Source organism: Olea europaea, unplaced genomic scaffold (assembly GCF_002742605.1).
Source record: "Olea europaea var. sylvestris unplaced genomic scaffold, O_europaea_v1 scaffold1093, whole genome shotgun sequence".
In the NCBI taxonomy this organism is placed as follows: domain Eukaryota; kingdom Viridiplantae; phylum Streptophyta; class Magnoliopsida; order Lamiales; family Oleaceae; genus Olea; species Olea europaea.
Genome location: NW_019228292.1, coordinates 104206 through 124262, shown reverse-complemented (window position 1 = coordinate 124262; position 20057 = coordinate 104206). Strand labels below are relative to the sequence as shown.

At 39.5% G+C, this 20057-nt stretch overlaps 2 protein-coding genes across 3 annotated transcripts; one reads left to right on the top strand and one right to left on the bottom strand.

Moving 5' to 3' along the window:
* Nucleotides 1–1239: 1239 nt before the first annotated feature.
* LOC111373242 (protein ECERIFERUM 1-like) lies at nt 1240–4634 on the bottom strand. Of its 2 annotated transcripts, none has more exons than XM_022995746.1 (10): nt 4511–4634; nt 4191–4414; nt 3875–4107; nt 3375–3594; nt 2775–3150; nt 2586–2693; nt 2297–2497; nt 2091–2189; nt 1825–1998; nt 1240–1749 (listed from the first exon to the last, which is right to left on the bottom strand). In XM_022995746.1, the coding sequence occupies exons 1-10, from the start codon at nt 4568–4570 to the stop codon at nt 1570–1572; spliced, it is 1875 nt and encodes a 624-aa protein (XP_022851514.1). In that variant the 5' UTR covers nt 4571–4634; the 3' UTR covers nt 1240–1569. The 2 variants fall into 2 exon arrangements, with proteins under 2 accessions (XP_022851514.1, XP_022851515.1); XM_022995747.1 differs by having other exon boundaries at nt 2775–2862.
* Nucleotides 4635–7603: 2969 nt separating this feature from the next.
* Nucleotides 7604–11484, top strand: LOC111373252. Its single transcript, XM_022995760.1, has 4 exons — nt 7604–7693; nt 7832–9499; nt 9604–11104; nt 11165–11484. Exons 1-4 carry the CDS (start codon nt 7604–7606, stop codon nt 11482–11484), a joined length of 3579 nt encoding a protein of 1192 aa, XP_022851528.1.
* The last annotated feature ends 8573 nt before the right edge of the window (nt 11485–20057 follow it).

Below are 20057 nucleotides of genomic sequence, written 5' to 3'. Positions count from 1 at the left end.
TAAAAACTTGTGGTTTTCTTTTATCAATCCATAAGCAACAGAATGTCCTAGTCTTCGATTTATTTTTTTTGGTAAACCAACGGATTCTTTATAGGAGGGCTATGCAATTTGCATTACTTGATTGATTGTTACCTTTTTGAAAAGATCGTCCAAATAGTATCTAGTTTAAATATCTAGAGATCTAGACAACTATTGTACACTCGTCGAAATTATATATGTAACTCCTATAGAGACTCTCATTTATAATTTTGATGGTAAAATATAATGATATTAAATTTATCTATACATTTGTTGTCCAGTATGATTTTTCTGATGGGAGAGTCCTAACTTGAATAGTTGACTCAATGATCTTTTCTATAAAGGGGTATGATGAATCACAAGGATCAAGCAGTTGTTAAATTATTTTAATTTTATGAATCTACTAGTGATTCATGCATCATATACTAAATTATCATTCGCTGGTAATATGTAATACTTTTGTTATTTTTGAGTAATCTCTTAATTAGAGCTTGTTTGATTCGAAGTAAAATATAATTTTAATTTAAGTCAAAGTCGAACAATCAATATTAACGTCTTTCATGGGTCCTACAATTTTTCAACCACACATTTCAAAAATTTCTATCACAATCTACTAAAAATTTAATTTTAAACCCCACCAAACATTGGCTTAATTTTTAATTATTCTTAAACAGAATCAATTAATCAAGAAAAGTTATGAAATAGGCAAGAAGATTTTAAGACCCTTTTTCACTAAAAGGACATAGAGTCGAATTACTAATGGAATTAGTTAATTGTGGTATGTGTGAACCCACAAGTGCACCTGTGATAAGGGAGTACGAGTATTTTATTACCTTCATGAATTATTACATTAGAATGGATAAATTTACCTAACGACTCAAAGGTAGAAATTCAAAGAGTATCAAATTGAGGTCGAGGAACCTTTGAATAAGAGTACAAGGACATTTTGATTAGATCGGGGCAGCAAATACCTTTTTAGAGAATAAAGGTGTGTTTTTTTTGTCATTTTCGAACCGTCTTCTGTTTTCGATTTTTCAAAATGGAGAAAACGCGTTTTCTTTCCTGTATTCGAAAACAAAAAAAAAAAAAAAAAATTGTGAAGAAAACACGAAACGACATTTTGGACGTTTTCAGTATAAAACTCGAAAAAATTGAAAACATGGGAAATGGTCCCAAAATGGCAAAAAGAACGCATTTTCAGCAATTTCAAAACAGACACTCAAAATACAAAATCCAAAATAAATTTAAAACTACAAAACTAAAACACGAAGAGAACAGCTCCTAAAAGACTACTTGACTAGAAATTATATAGTTTTTCAACTGATTGCCGTGGAACACCTTACAGAAAACGCCGTATTACAAAGAAAAAAAACATGACACTGTTAGATCCTAATTTATTTAATTAAAGAAAATGTTTTGTTTTTCGACTAATTCTTATACTAGTTTCCAACAACATATTTTCAAGGTCTTTTGTCAAAATGCAGTTCCATCTCATTCCACGCAGAAACTTGCAGAATTCCAAACACTGGATCTCAGAGTTCATAATATAATCTAATGAAGCTTTGAGTCGGTAGACATCATAATGGGAGTAAACCCGTGTTCAAGACTGGCTTGCCAGATTTTATCAATGTCAAACATCACGTTTCCACACTCGTGCACATTCCAATCTTCCAAAGCATGCAGTATTCCAGCTATACGCCATGCGCTCATTACCCTTCTTGGCAACCAATTCTGTCATACAAATACAAGCAAATCTTTCATATAAAATTATGAAGAAAGTAAAGGTTTTATCTTTATTGTAATTACCTCACAAGAGTCAACATTTTGAAAATGCTTGGGAGCCAACATTGCTGGTATATTGTAGTAAAAACAGTCTTTGCGTATTTTCTTGGGAGGAAACTGCGAGTATGGAATGAATACTGTTCCTTTTGGAGCCCTTAATTGTTCATCTTCACTCAGTCCATCTCCTACTATCCATGTCTGTAAATGTAATGCTTTATGGTATAAGTAGACAATCACCAGAGCGAATGTGGGTGACTAGAAAATGCAGAAGTGGAGGAGATAAATATCACCTTGGAAGCAATGATTTTAGAGAGGACCAATTTCTTTCCAGCCTCAATGCTGAGCCTCGCTTTAAGCTTGTTATACTCATCCTCACGCAGTGTCGTTACCTATTACAATGACAAATAAGCAAGAAAAGCCCAAAGATACAAGAAAATATTATCCTCTTGGGTGGTGTAAATCAACATCAGTTACTTTTTTACTGTAAAAAACATACCTGTATTCCTCCTTGGCATAAAGCAAGGGCAATGGAGTAAGCAACCTTGGACAAATTTCCTCGAAGGACCACCTGAGATGTTCCTTTTGGAACGCTATTCAGCACAACAGCAACAGCTAAACTGGTTCCCGATATCAGCTTCACTTTTAGCTTGGGGTGTCTTCTTACAAAAAGCTCACCAACTCCATTGAGTTCTTCTTGCTGTGAGATCAATATTTACGAAGCATTCAGAATTAAAACATGACTCTTTGGTGATGTGAGAGTGAGTATTTCTAGTAGACTGACCGACCTGATTCAATAGACCCAGGCTTAACACCTTAACGCCCTTTTCCTCAGCTGCCAGTATAGCATCCTCGATCAAATTATTGATCGACTCTCTTTGCCATTGCATGTAATACTTCAACAACATGAAATTAATAATGTCAAAATTACGTAAATACCAGCATGTCTATGTATAAACTGATGCGGAGATTCTTACTTGGATCTTATATTTTGGAACGGCCCAGGTTTGTAACTTTAGATGTTTAAAGACATTTCTCTCAATAGTAAATGTGCGTCCATAGATCCTGGTTACCATCATGGACCAAAGTGTCACAGGCCAAAGTAACCAAAGGTACCACGTCGAGTTGTGAGGCTTAGAGGCCAGAGACGCGAATCCTAGACGCATATAATATATGGATTCAGGGGTTGTTAGATGTGTTAGATGAACTACATCAGGTGTGTCCTCTTTCCTATCAAGCACAATTTCATAGAGCGAGTCCGAGGATTCGTCCATCGTTCCATAGATATAATCGTAGAATGGCATGAAAAGTGAGTAGTTGGTTCGAAATTGAGTGTGATGCAGTGAGTGGAACCTGTGTACATCACCAGATATATATGCAGTCAGCTGAATTCAATTATTCTATATGAAAATTGTTTGAAGTAATTTGTATTAGAGTTTTCCATCAAATGGTGGCTTAATTTGCTCTATTTGTTTAAGACATATATAATACATAATTACTTATAAGTACCGTATATACAGTTAAAATTATTCCACCACAAGTTATGATAAGAAATGATAGGGTAGGGATATACTTACGAAGGTGTGTACATGAGATACTTGAGAGGGGGAAATGCGGATAGCAGCCATTTTGGAATGAGCTCGAAGTTGCAATGGCCCATGTTGTTCATGAAATCAATGTAGATAACATAAATCGCCATTGATAAAATGGAAGCCGTCCCCGTTGCCACAGATGTATACAATGGGATCGCAAAGAGGACGAAATATGCTATGTGCTCTGCAAATGGGTGAATCACAGCTGCCACATCACAGAAATTATCAAATTATATAGGTAGCTAACATGTTATTTTGCTTTAATTTCTGAAACAGAAATGGTACTTGTAGAGGGGAAATGCAAGGAGTTTTACAGGTGTCGATATGGCAGCATTTGATAGGTTGTTTTAACTATATCTTTTGTCCAAAATTCAATGAAATGTTGCCATGTGACATTTTGTAGAACTCCTGTATACGTAGCATTGCTCTTTTTGAAATAATATTGTAGTCTTAAAAGGAGTGTTGTTTTTTCTTCGATTTCGTACAAGTAATGGGCTCGGTGGCGATAGAGGAGTGGTGGTGGGAATGGTAGCGGGAGTAGAGGAAGTGGTGATGTAGCGCCCGGTGTAGCCAGTAGTAGAGGAACTCCACCGGTCCGGCATGAAGCAAAGCTGTCAATACTATCCCATCAGTCCTCCACAATGGCAGATGATCACCCCCTTTAACATACATGCCGCCCAGGTACAACAAAAGCCCATTAAATATAATTTGGTCATCCCTACAAATAATTCCATGCTCATATCATCATGTTCAAAAATGGGAAAATAAATTGGAATAATTGATAATTTGTAAAGTATGTACCAGTTTCTTTCTCTATCAACTTGCTCAAATTCAATAGTCTTGTCAACAATCCTGTTACTACCTTTCGCAGTATGGTAGCGAGATAGCGAAATCCATATTTGACTATGCAACATTCTCAGTAATAAGAATGGGAATATAAGAAAGTGTGAAAGATCCCTCTCACTTTCATCGCTCACTACAAACGAATACGTTTCTTGAATTGCCCAAGGTGCCAATACCAGGTACTTCATCCACAAAACAAAATACACAAATGAATTAGCAAAGCTCTCACAGAATTTAATGTATTATGCAGATAAACGGAGAATAAGATGAGATGGTACCTTAAAGTTCCCAAGACATGTCCATGGCCAATCGGTGAGAATCCCTGGTTTAGAAGCCATTATTCGCCTGCTCAATTTTCATCCTAACTCTTCTGAAGCATAGTACATTTATTTATGCATGGATGAACATAACTTCATAAATGTTCCTTTTTTCTGTCCAATAAGTACCTGACACGTCACAAATCTAAGTTTGATTCTTGACTGCTTGACCGATATTTTTGTTGAAAAGTGACACGTACCCTATATCCTATGTGTTACGTGCATATATTGCATATATTGAGCCTGTTTGAGAGTGATTTTGAAAATTGATTTTTTGACAATTAGGAGAAAAGTGGTGTCTATCTGTGAGAGAAGAAGTCAAATATAATTGCTGAAATAATGAAATAACGAACAAAAAATTAATTTTTTTAAAAGAAAAATCCTCCCAAACATGCCCATTATAAAAAAATTGCTAAATTAACTGTGAGAGCAATTATTGTTGTCACCTGTCTTAGCACCCAACGGTTAATAGGACAGCGACAGTGAAAAGTAAAGTGCACAGTTGAGTTGCTCTGTATTTATTGTTTTCTTGCGATTCCCTGATGGGTAATGGATAATGTGTACGTACGGTTATAATTCCTTACAAACTATGATCCGCACGATCTATTCAAGAGTGATATCTTTCGGCTAAAAATATCACACTTCACCGAGGTCTATGCCATGTCCACAGAATTAGGCTAGCGTTACTACGTGAGATGCGTTTTTCTGGCCTTTTTACTGACGGATTCCGTTGATTCAAGATCTAGCTATAACGCGGCTCCATGATGCAAAGGAACGAGTATGAGGACAGAAGTAAGATTAAAATCATGTTGATTATGAGAATATTTGTCAATTTTGTAGAAAATTAAGAATTTGTTGATTTGCACATCCAAATCAAACTCATTGTGAAGTAGCTTATAATTAAGGAACAAACAACGTAAAACCTGATAATAAGTTGTCGACAGAAAAATAATAAAAATGACAAAGCATTAAAGAAACCTATCTTTATCATTCTACCACCTCTATGGTTCATTGTCAAGAAATATTTTTGCCATTAACAAGGACAAAAGCGCTTGGTCTAATGAAATTGTTGATAAACGATTTAGTGTGGACAAAAAATGATATGAATATAAACATGAGCCAAGCATAGGTTAATTTTGTTGTTCAATCATCTCTAATGATTCCGGATTGGTAACCCCGAACTATACCTGAGTTCGTGTGCCATGCTCGACCTCAACCTAATACCCCGAGTTGATCTTGGTGTGTTGTGCCGACTTGAGGTCGGGTTTTACTCAAGGTCGGGGCATCTTTTCCAATACTGCTCACCGACTTAATCTCCAAAAGAAAATAGACCCCACCTAAGTCTACTCCTCCTCTGATTAGAACTCTAACAGAATACTTCTAATCACACTCCAACACCTAATCCTAAGGGAGAAAGGACTCTTTCAATAATAGAATCCTTCTACAGCTCCCTCCCTCCCCAACACCTATAAATACTTAGCCAAAGCTCAACACTAAGGTGTACGTTTTTCATTATCTTCAGTTTATAGCCTCACGCACTAAATTCCCTATCTGACTTAAGTATTGGAGGGGCGACGAGCACACACCTCGTTGCCTTTGTTGCAGGTAATCACAGACCGATTGTGTTCATCAAAGTGAAGTTGGACCATCAAGCTCGAGATCTTTCAGGTGACATTTTTTGGCAGCATCATTGGCGCCGTCTGTGGGAAGCGCTACCAAAAGCCATGGTGAATACACGATCAGGTCTTCCACCAGCAAGCTCATCTGCTCCAAATCCTCCCCCTAGAGATCATCCTGTCCCGCAAGAGGAATCATCAGAGATGGCGGCACCGCCACCAACTGTCATTACCACCGGAGCTTTTGAAGAGCTCCGCCAACAAGTTACCACATTGACTCAGTTATTAAGCCAAAGAAACTCACACCCATCGCATACACCAACACCGAATGGCGATCTTATGGCAGCTGCTCAAGCTCGAGCTCCACGAAACATCCCTGATAATGGTGTTGGAACCTCGGGTGTACCTCCTATGACTGCAGCATCAAGGGCAGTAACGATAGAATCAGGGGAGCTTGCCAGAATCATCCAAGAAGGTATTGCCGCGGGCCTAGCACAGAAATCAAAGGGGACAACAGGCTTTACCCCTAGCACTCTCTTTACTCCTGAAGTACTGTCCTACCCCCTTCCAGATAGGTTCAAGTACCCCATGATAAAGGAGTATGATGGAACCACTGACCTTATTAACCACCTCAATATATATACCAATATAATGAACCTACAGGTCGCACCTGACGCTGTAATGTGCAAGGCCTTCCCTCAAACTCTTACAAGAGCAGCTAGAGATTGGTTCTCCACATTAGAGCCAAATTCTATCGCCTCAATCGCAGACTTGGTCGATAAATTCTCTGCTTTCTTCGCAAGCAGCAAGAGAATTAGGAAAACAGCGGCATCACTTATGCAGATGCACCAGGGATCCAATGAAACATTACGCAATTTCATGACTAGATTCAATAAAGAAAGGCTTCAGATTCCCTATCTACATATTACAGCTGCGGTCTCAGCTTTGACATACGCTATAAGATGTGAAGCATTCAAGATGTCTTTGTCAAAAACCCCCCCAAAGTCAGTAACTGACCTCTTAACTCGAGCTGAGAAATACATCAATATGGAAGAAACTCTAACCCCAAGAAAGGACGTTTTACCTTTGCTAAGGCCAGACAATAAGAGACCGCATGAACTCAATCAACGAGACGACAATCCTCGAGTCAAGCAAAGACAAAACCCCCGACCGGGAACTTTTACTCCCCTGAATACATCAAGGTCCAACATCCTGATAGAGATCAAGGACCTCAAAGAGCTTAAGTGGCCTCCTAGAATGCGATCATTACCTGAAAACAGAGACTGAACCAAGTACTGTGACTTCCACCGGGACCACGAATATACCACTGAGGGGTATTTGGCTCTGAAGCAACAAATTGAGGCCCTCATCAGGAGGGGTTTTTTGGGCTCTTACACTAGCCATGAAAAACGCCCGAGGAACAAGCAGAATAACATACATGAGGGGCGTAGTAGTGAACCACCAACAGCTGGCACTATTAACGTTATTATCGGAGGAACAGCTTCAGGGAGAGACACCAACAATGGACGTAAGAAGTACGCCAAACAGCTTCCAGTCTCTCCCGGCACGAATCTTGCTCATACGGAAGATATCACCTTCGGGTCCAAGGATTTAGAAGGAATATCCTTCCCCCATGATGACGCCCTAGTCATATCAGCCATCATAGCTAACTTCGAGGTCAAGAGATTTAGAAGGAATATCCTTCCCCCATGATGACGCCCTAGTCATATCAGCCATCATAGCTAACTTCGAGGTCAAGAGAATTCTTGTGGATAATGGAAGTGCAGCTAATGTACTGTCTCATGAAGCTTTAGTTCAGATGGGTATCTCAGTGGAACAACTCAAGCCTGTTAAAACACCCCTACAAGGATTTGGTGGTGGGGTCATCACCCCTGAAGGTATTGTTGAATTACTCATGACTTTGGGATCTAAAGGTCGACAGGTAACCCACATCGTAACTTTCGAAGTTGTCCGAACTTCGATGGCCTACAACGCCATTCTGGGAAGACCGTTGCTAAATAAAATCAGAGCTATTATCTCAACTTTTCACATGGCGATGAAGTTCCCCACATATAGTGGAGTTGGGGTCATCCGAGGAAGCCAAACCATGGCTCGCCAGTGTTATGTGACCAGTGTCCGAAAAATAAAGGGCGACGTCATGCAGCTTATAGAGCTCGAGCTCGAGCTTGAAAATCGGGGGAGACTCGCCCCGGTAGAGGAGCTGGTCGAGGTCGAGCTCGTGCCTGGTAGGAAGGTGACAGTAGGGCGTGACCTTGATTCAACCATCATGGCTAAACTCATAAGTTGTCTCTCCCAGAACCAAGACGTATTCGCATGGACAGTTGAAGACATGCCCGGAATTGACCTCGAGGTTGCCGTACACCGACTCAATGTAAACCCAGGAGCCAAACCTGTCAAACAAAGGAAAAGACAGTTTGCGCCTGAACGGCGCGAAGTCATACGAGAAGAGATTGCCAAGCTGCTTAATGCACAATTCATCCGAGAAGTACAATATCCTGACTGGCTCGCCAATGTAGTTCTCGTAAAAAAGGCCAATGGAAAGTGGCGAGTTTGCATTGACTTCACTGATTTGAACAAAGCATGTCCGAAAGATAGCTATCCCCTACCTCGGATTGACAGTCTCGTTGATAGCACTTCGGATCACAAATTGTACAGCTCTTTGGACGCATTCTCAAGGTACCACCAAATACCAATGGCCACAGAAGATCAAGAGAAGACCTCATTCATGGCAGACTCTGCCATCTATTGTTATAAGGCCATGCCATTCGTCTTAAAGAACGCAGGGGCTACATATCAGAGGCTAATCAACAAGGTCTTTGCTGATTTAATTGGGAAAACCATTGAGGCTTACGTAGATGACATGGTGGTCAAAAGTAAACAGGTAGATGATCATATCACCGATCTTGAAGAAATGTTTTCCACGCTACGAAAATACAACATGAAGCTCAACCCAACAAAATGTGCCTTTGGGGTAGCATCAGGAAAGTTTCTAGGTTTCATGATCACAAATAGAATAATAGAAGCCAACCCTGACAAGATCCAAGCCCTGGTATCTATGGAAGCCCCAAAGAGCAAAAAGGACATCCAAAAGCTTACAGGTCGGGTAGTAGCATTGAACAGATTTATCTCTCGAGCAGCAGATAAATGTTTCCCTTTTTTCAAAGTTCTAAGAGGCCACAAGAGTTTTGAATGGAATGACGAATGCGATCTAGCCTTCCAACAACTTAAGCAAACTTTAGCTGTACCTCCGGTTCTTGCCAAACCAGAGCCTGGTGATACTTTGTTCCTTTACTTGGCTGTTTCTCAAAATGCCGTAAGTGGGGTACTAGTAAAGGAAAAAGAAGGGTACAACAACCCATCTACTATATCAGTAAAGTACTTCTTGACACAGAAACTCGGTATAACCTTTCGGAACAGTTAGCTCTTGCTTTGATAGTAACTGCTAGAAAGTTGCGACAATATTTCCAATCTCACCCTATAATAGTTCTCACCAATCAACCACTTAAGCACATACTTCAGAGGCTAGATGTCTCAGGAAGGCTATTAAAATGGGCGATCGAGCTTGGCGAGTTCGACATAGAATTCAAGCCTCGACCTTCCATCAAAGCGCAAGCACTGGCCGACTTCATAGCTGAACTCACTCCAAAGACAGAAAGGCCAGGAGTAAAAAACGGAAGCACGGCCTCAAAAACCTGGGAGATATTTGTTGACGGGGCGTCGAACAGCTCGGGCTCGGGGGCCGGGATAATCATCATCAGCCCGGACAAAATCACTGAAGTTCAATGTGCGCTTAGGTTTGAGTTTGAAGCAACCAACAACGAAGCGGAATATGAAGCTGTGGTCATTACTCTCAAACTTGCCAGGAATTTGGAATTAGAGCACATCAGAGTCTTCAGCGACTCACAGCTCGTTGTTGGACAGATTGAAGGATCCTTTGAAGGAAAAGATGAAAAGATAAGCTCATACTGTCTAAAAGTGCATGACCTTCAAAGGCAGTTCACAAGTTGTGAAATATTGAAAATAGCAAGGGCAGATAACTCCAAAGCTGATGCACTATCTAGACTTGTTTTCATGAGGATAGATGGACTCGACAGAACAGTGAACATCAAGATTGTCACAGAGTCTAGCATAAACATGAAGCTGAGCGTCATGAACATTGACCATGAGCCCTCCTGGATTGATCCAATAGTTGAGTATATAAGTAATGGAGACCTACCTCCTGACCCTCGCACCGCAAGAAGTATTCGAGCCAAAGCTGCTAGGTATTGCATGATCAGAGGGGTGTTGTTTCGACGAAGCCTCACGCTTCCCTATCTGAGATGCCTTAAGCCTTTTGAATCTATCCAAGCCCTGACTGAGGTTTACGAGGGAGTATGCGGAAATCACCAAGGAGCCAGGGCCCTTGCCTACAAATTAATAAGGTATGGATACAACTGGCCAACAATGAAAAAAGATGCAGCTGAATATGTCAAAAGATACGACAAATGTCAGAGGTTTGGTAATGCTATACATGCCCCTGCAGAAGAGTTGACCTCTATCCATTATTCAGCACCATTTGAACAATGGGGAGTCGACATTCTTGGTCCTTTCCCCATGACCCGAGGACAATTAAAATTTGCTGTGGTAGCAGTTGAATACTTCACAAAGTGGGTAGAAGTCGAACCCCTAGCAAAAATATCAGAGGCCAAGCTCAGATCATTTATATGGAAGTCTATTATATGTAGGTTCGGAATATCCAAAGTACTTATAACAAACAATGGAAGACAGTTCGACAATTCACAATTCAGAAACTTTTGTGTCAATCTCGGTATCGACCATCGTCTGACGTCAGTATCGCACCCTCAAAGCAATGGCCTCGCTGAGGTGACAAATAGAATCATACTTCAGGACCTTCGTACCAGGATTGGAAATGCAAGAGGTGACTGGCCCGATGAGTTGCCCCCTATACTATGAGCATATATAACTTCTCATAAGACAGCAACAGGCGAGACTCCTTTCATGTTAGCTTTTGGCTTGGAGGCCACTATCCCCATCGAAATCAATCTCCCCACTTTAAGGAGGGTTGAACCCGGTATGGAAGACCGAACAACCGAATATCTTGACTTGCTTGAAGAAGTAAGAGAGCAAGCTTCACTAAGAGCTGTTAGTTACCAAAATAAAACGGCAAAGTATTTCAACACCAAAGTCAAGTCCCGAGAATTTAAGAGTGGCAATTTGGTTCTAAGAAAAGCAGAGGCTGCTGGACACCCTCCAGGTAAACTTGGACCAGTATGGGAAGGGCCATTCGAAGTCATATAAAGGATCAAAGGAGGAGCATACAGCCTTAGAGATACTTCAGGAAATCCACTCCCGAGGCCTTAGAAAGTGGATAACCTAAAAATATATTACAAGTAGAATAGCAATAGCATCACACAAGGGCTTGCACGCCCCCCTTATTTTCGTTTTTAGTAGCTCGGGCCCTTGGGCATTTTTTGCTTTCAAGTAGCTTGAGGCTATGAACCCTTGGACATTTTTTACTTTCAAGTAGCTCGGGGCTATGAACCCTTGAGCATTTTTTGCTTTCAAGTAGCTCGGGCCAAATACCCTTAAGTACCTAATAATATTCAAAGTTTTCTTTTCCTAGCACTACTTAAACCTTGGCATAATGACGTGTTTTGGGCATGTAGCCACTTTAACATTAGTGTAATGACGTGCTTCGGGCATGCAACTAATAACTTTGGCATAATGACGTGCTTCGGGCATGTAGCCACTTTAACATTAGTGTAATGATGTGCTACGGGCATGCAAATAATAACTTTGGCATAATGATGTGCTTCGGGCATGCTGCCGCTTTAACATTAGTGTAATAACGTGCTTCGGGCATGCAACTAAACTCTAGCATAATGACATGCGGGCAGGCTGTAGCTCGAGGTCACTAACCCCAAACTAGTTTGCATCTAAAATCTATAATGGATAAGTTCGGGGTCGGGCAAGTTGACATGATAAAAGTCAAACACAACCTAGAACTCATCATCTGGACTGACTTTTAGGCCCCTAAGGTCGACATCAACGACTACATCAAGAATCGAGCTAAGACATGCCTGGTGTTTAAGGTCGAACTGTTGATCGAATTGAGCCCCGTGTCTGACAAAACACCCCGAGCTAAAAAAGGCCCAAGTTATAGCAAACTAAAAAGCTTGAACTCATCATCTAGTTCGACCTATGGGTCCAATGACAACATCAAGGATCGAGCTCGTGCATGCTTGATGTTCAGAACACATGTGCACGAACATTCATCATTAAATTAAAAACGTAGAATGCACGAACATTCATCAATTAAAAACGGTAATGTGAACGAACATTGATCAATCATTAAATCAAAAACAAGTAAAGTGCACGAACATTAATCAATCATTAAATCAAAAACAAGTAAAGTGCGCGAACATTGATCAATGAAATTAATAGCAAAAGTATCAGCCCATATCGGGCAACATTACAAAAAAATTTTAAACAAAGTTAAAAACCTAATCGATATCTACAACCTTGACATCATCCCCTTGATCGCCAGTCCCGGTGTCATCTCCATCACCATCATCATCATCTTCACCATCGTCCTCGACCTCAGAAGCTGAAAGTTCGAGCTCCTCTGCAAGCTTGTTCACTGTTTTCAAGTCCTCGACGAGGGACTTTAAATCCTCAGGCATCTTCGTGCGAAGATAAGAACGGGCAAGGCGAAGCCCGTAATGGTAAGAGCCCGACCTGTACTGTCCCAGTAGGGTCCCAAACTCGTCGGACTTCTTGAAGTCTTCAACAGCCTAAGCTCGAGCCTCCTCACGAGCCTTTGCGAGCTCTTCGCCGAAGCTCCTCTGGGACTGGAAAAGCTCGAGCTTAACTTCCTCGACTTCAGCTTTGGATGTCTCTAGTTCCTCTCGGGACTTCTTGAGGTCAGACTCAGTAGTCTTGAGAGCTTTTTCCAAGTCACGAGCTCGCTCCTTTTCCTTTAATACCTCGTCCATTTCGTTCGAGATATTGATACCATTCAAGGTAAGACCCCGCGCCACACTCTGCGTCTGCACAAAGAAAGAAAGGAAACCCGAAGTTAGTTCGATCAAAGAAGATTAAAAAATAAAAAATACAGTTAAGGTCGGTATCTTACCCTTAAGGTCAAAGCCTCCAGTGTCTTGACCCCTTCATTGATGTTGACCTCCTTCTCGAACCTTTCAACAAGGTCCTTCACCAGGACACACTCTGTGTATTCCTCGAGGACACTATCTGAAATAGGCTCGAAGCCTAAATCCGCGACGCCATAACTGTCCCGAGCTCGATCTTCATATTTCGACTTCTGACGAGGTGTTGAGGTCGGGCTCCTTCACGTCGAGGGTTGACCTCTAGGAGGCACCAAGCTCTCAAGAGGAGCCTCAGGAACCCTAACATCGGCGTGCCTGGCCCTCTTCTTTCCCTTTTTTGAGACCGGGGCTTTGGACATCGGCCCCTTGGCCTTATGGTGGACATTGGCCAACAGTTTGGACGGATCAAAAGACATCTCAAGATCTGCAAGAAACAAATCAAAAGACATTAGCACGATCTCGATGTCAAGAATACAACGATAGAGCTTAAGAAGTAAAAAAAATACCCTCGAGGCCTTTTACATTTGGAAGGTCGAGGGTGTCATCCTCGAGCAAATAATCAATCTTCTCTGCCAAGGGGTCGTGGTTAACTAACCTTAATCTGTCCCTCTCTAGAACCTCAAAATACGCCTGACCCTCATTAAACCGATCCTTACTAGGGATCTCCCACCTCGGGCTAAAGGGATGGTCGAGATCCTAAGGCTTTACAAAGAAAAATCTCTCTTTCCAACCCCGAAGAGAACTCGGGGTATCAGGCGTTCTAAACCCCCCCTTTGTTGACAAATACACAAAACAGTTGAACCCCGGCGAAAACTTCATATCATATACCATCCTCAGAAGGTCGACCCTAGGCTCGATATCGAGGCATCTACATAATATAAAGAAATAGACCAAAAGCCTCCAACCGTTAGGAGCTAACTGGACCGGACACATATAGAACGAAGTTAGAAAGTGGATAAAAAGGGGTGAAGAGGCCACCGATTCCCAGCCTTAAGGGCATCCCTAAAAAACGTCATCTCCCCCTCTCGAGCTCCTAAGATATCTTCGGTATTTTCAGGAACCCTAACATCACAAATGGGCATCATCCCTAACTCTCTAGCTATCTTAATAATTACATGTTCTTTATAAATGGTCGGGTTCTTTGGATAAGTCAATGCCTCTCCTGGAGAGTGCAAGCTAACAGGAAAGGCCAAGGTGACAAGATCTCGACCTTGATCACCCGGAGCCTCGACAGCTATACTAGGGGCAGTAGGGTTCTCATTATCCCCCGAACTCTTAGAAAGCCTACTACTGTCACTATTACTCGACCCCCTACTGCTACTACTACCATTACCACTACTGCTACTACTCGACATTACTCTACTCAAATAATTAACAACTTAAAGGCTCGAACTCTTACCTTAATGGAGATCGCTCACAATCCACTATCCCCGAATTCGAGCTTCTTTTACAGAGAGTGGAGAGTAAAAAGTGAAAATGAATAGTGGGGTTTTTATAGGGGTCATGGGCATACCAACAGTCACTTAATCTAAAACCCTTAAAACAGGACACGTGGCAAAGATCCAAGTTCGAGCTCTGACAACCAGCCACATGACAGACACGTGACATTGTATATGTCCAACAGGTAATTGACAGGTGTCGAGGTCGATATCAAGCCACGACATCCTTTCTGCATCTCAATCTAAGATCGTATACCCTTCACGATCTACAACTCAGATGCACAGGGGCCTATGATGATTCCGGATTGGTAACCCCGAACTATACCTGAGTTCGTGTGCCAAGCTCGACCTCGACCTAATACCCTAGTTGATCTTGGTGTGTTGTACCGACTTGAGGTCGGGGTTTACTCAAGGTCGGGGTATATTTTCCAATACTACCCACCGACTTAATCTCTAAAAGAAAATAGACCCCACCTAAGTCTACTCCTCCCCTGATTAGAACTCTAACAGAATACTTCTTATCACACTCCAACACCTAATCCTAAGGGGGAAAGGACTCTTTCAATAATAGAATCCTTCTACAGCTCCCCCCCCCCCAACACCTATAAATACTTGGCCAAAACTCAACACTAAAGTGTACGTTTTTCATTATCTTCAGTTTATAGCCTCACGCACTAAATTCCCTATCTGACTTAAGCATCGGAGGGGCGACGAGCATACACCTCGTTGCCTTTGTTGCAGGTAATCACAGACCGATTGTGTTCATCAAAGTGAAGTTGGACCATCAAGCTCGAGATCTTTAAGGTGACATTTTTTGACAGCATCAATCTCCATTAATTTTCCATTGAATAAGTATCAAATTTCATGGCACAAGCCCAACCTTAATCATCACGACCCCTTTCACTCCATCTTCCTTCACTCACAAAAATCAACACTTTATCAAGATCTAATTATCTCCATCCTCCCAAACTCGTGTTGTCATAGAAGTTCCACCATGTTGAGAGTTCATCGAGGAAGTCCCGCCATTGCAATCAACTATGGCTCACACATTTTTAAAAATCTTGCACGTATATATGGAGATTTATCTTGCATATCTACACGGTCAAGTTTAGAACATAAATTTGTTATTACTTGTCGAGACTCAAGTTAACATATTAACACAAAACTCTAAGTACCAATATGACGCCACCCCCATGGCCCATCTTCTTTACTGAGGAAGACCAAGAAGGTTGGCTTGGAAAACAATGTTTATTGTATTAAGACTTGAAATTTCATCTCTAAAAGTCAATCTTTTTAAAAAGAGTTGTACAAACCCTTTTACATTGATTTATATCTTTACATTTATTCATTTAATGTGGAATTTATCTCTAATATATTATAGCAAGATGGTAGCTCCTTTAGAAATATCAAAATTTGGAATCACTGTACTCGTTTGAGTTTTGATTGAATCGAATTGTTAATTTGAGCTGTTTAATAAACTCTGGTATCATATTAATATTTGAAATTTCATATTAAAAATGTCAATTTTGTTAAAAGAAATAGTATTTCAAGTACTTATATATTAATTTATGAATTTATATTTGTTTGATTGAAAATTTATTCCTCAACACACTGTACCGTTGATCTGAATTCAATGCCATGGATCCTCACAACCGTTCGACTCCCAGCACTCACTGATATAACCTTTATTTATTTATTGCAAGCTAGCTGTCTTAACAAATTGATGATTTGCATTCAATTGCTGTAGTCATCTGTCAACTTATTTATCACTGCTAATTAATTACAAGATATATCAAGTATAGGAATATACTTTGCAATTAAGGGGAATTTTTCTTCTAAGTGCAAGAATGATGATGAATCATGTTTGGCTTTTGTATTATCAAACCACCTTGGGTGATGATGTCCGATAGTTGAACTTTAATATTTGAAGAATTTAAAGGCACGAACATTTCTGTTGGATTTATTTTTTTACTCAAATCAGGTTGGATTTTTTTTAAAACAAATTTATTATTTCCTTTACTCCACTTGTCTTTATTGAAAAAATAATATTTGCTATATTCCACTTTTCTTTTATACTATTTCCATCTTTAAAATTATTGTTAGGGTTTTGATATATGTATTATGTCCCGTATGGTGGACTCTTCTTTACATGCTGATTTATTACTGAAATATAGAATAATTGTGTAGGCATAGTTATTGTATTTGTTTTCTTTATATTAGTCAATTGAATAAAATACTCCATTCATCTGTCAATTAATTCTTTGTCTTTTATCTTGTTGTTTATTTGCGATCATATACTTCATATCATGTTATATATATTATCTCGATTCGTTTTATTTTCCCAAGTGGTATCAGAGCTATTAGTTGTGATTTGTTCGATGTTTGGATCTGAAGTCATATATTAAAAGGGATTGCGACAAATTGTGAAACAAATGTAATTCGACTGCAAATCATGGAAAGCAATCAAATACTTCAGACGAGACCAACATAGGTAAGAACTATTTGAGTGATGGAGATGTTTTAATGATCTTATATGGAATCCAAATCTGATTAGGAGTGAATTTTGGATACTGTTTGTGCATTTCATATATGTCCCAATCGTGATTTGTTTGAAATATATGAAATGATAACGCAAAGTGTCATTGTCATGGGTAACAATGAATCTTGTCGGGTAGCTGGTATTAGTAGAGTTAGATTGAAACTAGTGGATGGAATATGTAGAACACTTGATCACGTTCGCATATTCTATATTTGAAGAAGAATCTCATTTCATTGAGTACTTTTGAATCAAAATGGTACACATTCTCTAGTAGAGGTGGAGTCTTGAGGGTTCGAAAGAGTGTTCATATTGTATTAGAGGACGCGAAAAAGGTCTCAGTTATACATCTTGCAAAGCGAAGCAGAATTTCTGAAGAAAAGGTAGCACAAACTTAGTACCATGTTGGAGACTTAGTTTGGTACCATACCTTAGAGATTTGGTTCGGGGTCCATATTGAAGAATATTACTCAATCAAATTTGGAAAACACGGATAATTTCACTTTGCATAATTACCTATGGTTTCATATTATTCAACTGCTAGGAGTAAACCTATTGAAAATATGTACGTCGATGGTAATTCGATTGCACGTGCTTTTAGCTTTTTTGAAGGTATTGAGACTAGTCATGGGTCTTTTATGAAAGTATTAGAAGTTGATTCTGCTACAAGATGTACTTCGACACTATTTGGTAATTTCTAATCTTTGTGAATTTTGGAAAACTCGGTGTTTGGGCTCATATATCCGTGTTGGATACCGCGGAAGAGGGGGAGTATTTTTGTGTTGAAGAAAATTTGGCTCTTGTTGAAGAGTTCGAATTTTTCATTGCAATCAGATTTATTTTTTCAGTTGAAAAAATTTTGGAGCTTCATTCATTACATCGGAATTTGTGTCAAAGTGGAGATTTTTGGAATTAGGTCGAATTTTTTTGGGGAAATATTGTTTTCTTTATTTCACGCGCTTTTATTAAAAATATATATTATTTTCGTTATTCCATACATTTTTTTGATACTATTTTCATCTTTAAAATTATTGTTAGGGTTTTGATATGTCCCTATATATAGTTGATTTTTCTTTACAAGCTGATTTATTACTGAAGCATTGAATAATTGTGTAGGCATAGTTATTGTATTTGTTTTCTCACTTCTCTTACAGCTGCTCTTGATTTGTGCTTTTTCTTTTTGATATTTTCTTCATTATACGTGAATGTTACTCGTCTCTTTCGTGATTTCAAGGGTTGATCTTCTTCGTGGTGGAAAGCTATTAGGCAGTGGAGTTGAGGGTGAAATGTGTGCAAAACTGAGCTCTAATTATTGTGGATTCACTGTTGATGTCGAAATGAACTTTGTGAAAAGATTTTTGGACAATTTGATTTGGTTGAAACTTTGAATATTGTGGGTATACAAATCATAAATGCATTCAAAAAGCAAGTGCCAACCATTACTCGGCTAACTGGTGCACAACCAACCACATGTTGAAAGTTTTATCTAATTAATGATCACATGGACATGCATGCCAAGTTATTCGAAACTTTATAATTTAGCATTTCTGGCCTGCAGACGTAAAACGAGCTAAATTTAGTTGTTTAGAAAGAGATTTTACTCAACTCTGCCTACAAATGTTGTCGAGTCGGACCCTCTCCAAAAATGAGGTTAACCCTTATATGTAATTTGCTCTTTGCATTTTTCAGAAAGGTAAATGCTTTCACAAGTTTTTAAAAGTTCGGGACAAAAGAGCAGTGCTACACTTACATGGAAAAATCCTACAAACATTTCACAAAATACACACATTAGTGGGAAATTTTCTCATGGGGCTCACTCCCATGTGACTATCTCGTAGAAGCTCTGTGAGAAATTTTCCTATACGCAAGGTATTTTCCCCAAACATTGTGAAACGGTCATGAGAATAGACATTTTTAGTTACAAACAAGGCAGCTGGTCCAATCAATATTGGCAGCTGAAATGTATTTAATGAGGGGGACATGGGACTCAAAAGTTGGACTGTCACTTGGCTAAAGGACTAAAATTCACCACCTCGGCTTCATAATATCAATGTTGTGTAGTTGGACGTCAAGATCAAGTTTCGAATTTTCACTAATTTTTCAGAATGTAAAATGTGGATGGATGATAAAATCAAACTCCAAGCCTAGACGAAGCTTAGACGAGCTTTTAAGATGTAAACTATCAAGTTTAATTATATATTTTTAAATGTATTAAAATAATATTTACTTTCGTTAACTCCTCACGTCTACCTAGACAACATTCTATGCTAACATTTGGAATTTTATATTTTGGTCCACTGAATGGTTAATTATTTGGTTCCGACGTTGTTTTTGTAGTTGGCATGTGGTCCGCCACCCAAAGTCGTGACAAATACTGACGCGTACAAGCTACAACCTTACGAGCTAAGCCATTTTTAATGTTTTGATTGATTTAAGTGTTTTGAACCTCCAAATGTTTGGTATGTCTAATTTATTAAATTAATTGATAAATCGAGTCTTTTTCAATTATTCAAGTCTAGAATTCGAGGTTGGTATGATTGCAAAATCATTACATTTGTCATTAGTCGTCTTACACCTATTTCATATTAAGAGTCTAAACACTTTTATACAGTATAATAATAAATGTATATACAATACAACTAATTATGTGGTATTCTGCAATTGTAGTATCTTCACACCTTCATGGCCAGCATTTAATACTAAGAAAAAAGAAAGAAAAAATGAACTTTTGGTTGAAGCAGCTTTGTTTAATAATAGCAACCCCCCCCCCCCCCCCCCCCCCCCCCACAC

Bases quoted from the DNA above. Each gene is read 5' to 3' on its own strand.
- LOC111373242 (XM_022995746.1), bottom strand. From the start codon at position 4,570: ATGGCTTCTAAACCAGGGATTCTCACCGATTGGCCATGGACATGTCTT. The intron at 3,151-3,374 runs GTAAGTATATCC...TGATGTACACAG, and splicing joins TATCTCATGTACACACCTTC to GTTCCACTCACTGCATCACA. The intron at 2,498-2,585 runs GTCGGTCAGTCT...TTGATCTCACAG, and splicing joins GCCTGGGTCTATTGAATCAG to CAAGAAGAACTCAATGGAGT.
- LOC111373252 (XM_022995760.1), top strand. From the start codon at position 7,604: ATGAGGGGCGTAGTAGTGAACCACCAACAGCTGGCACTATTAACGTTA. The intron at 7,694-7,831 runs GTAAGAAGTACG...CAGCCATCATAG, and splicing joins GAGAGACACCAACAATGGAC to CTAACTTCGAGGTCAAGAGA. The intron at 9,500-9,603 runs GTAAGTGGGGTA...CTTTCGGAACAG, and splicing joins TGGCTGTTTCTCAAAATGCC to TTAGCTCTTGCTTTGATAGT.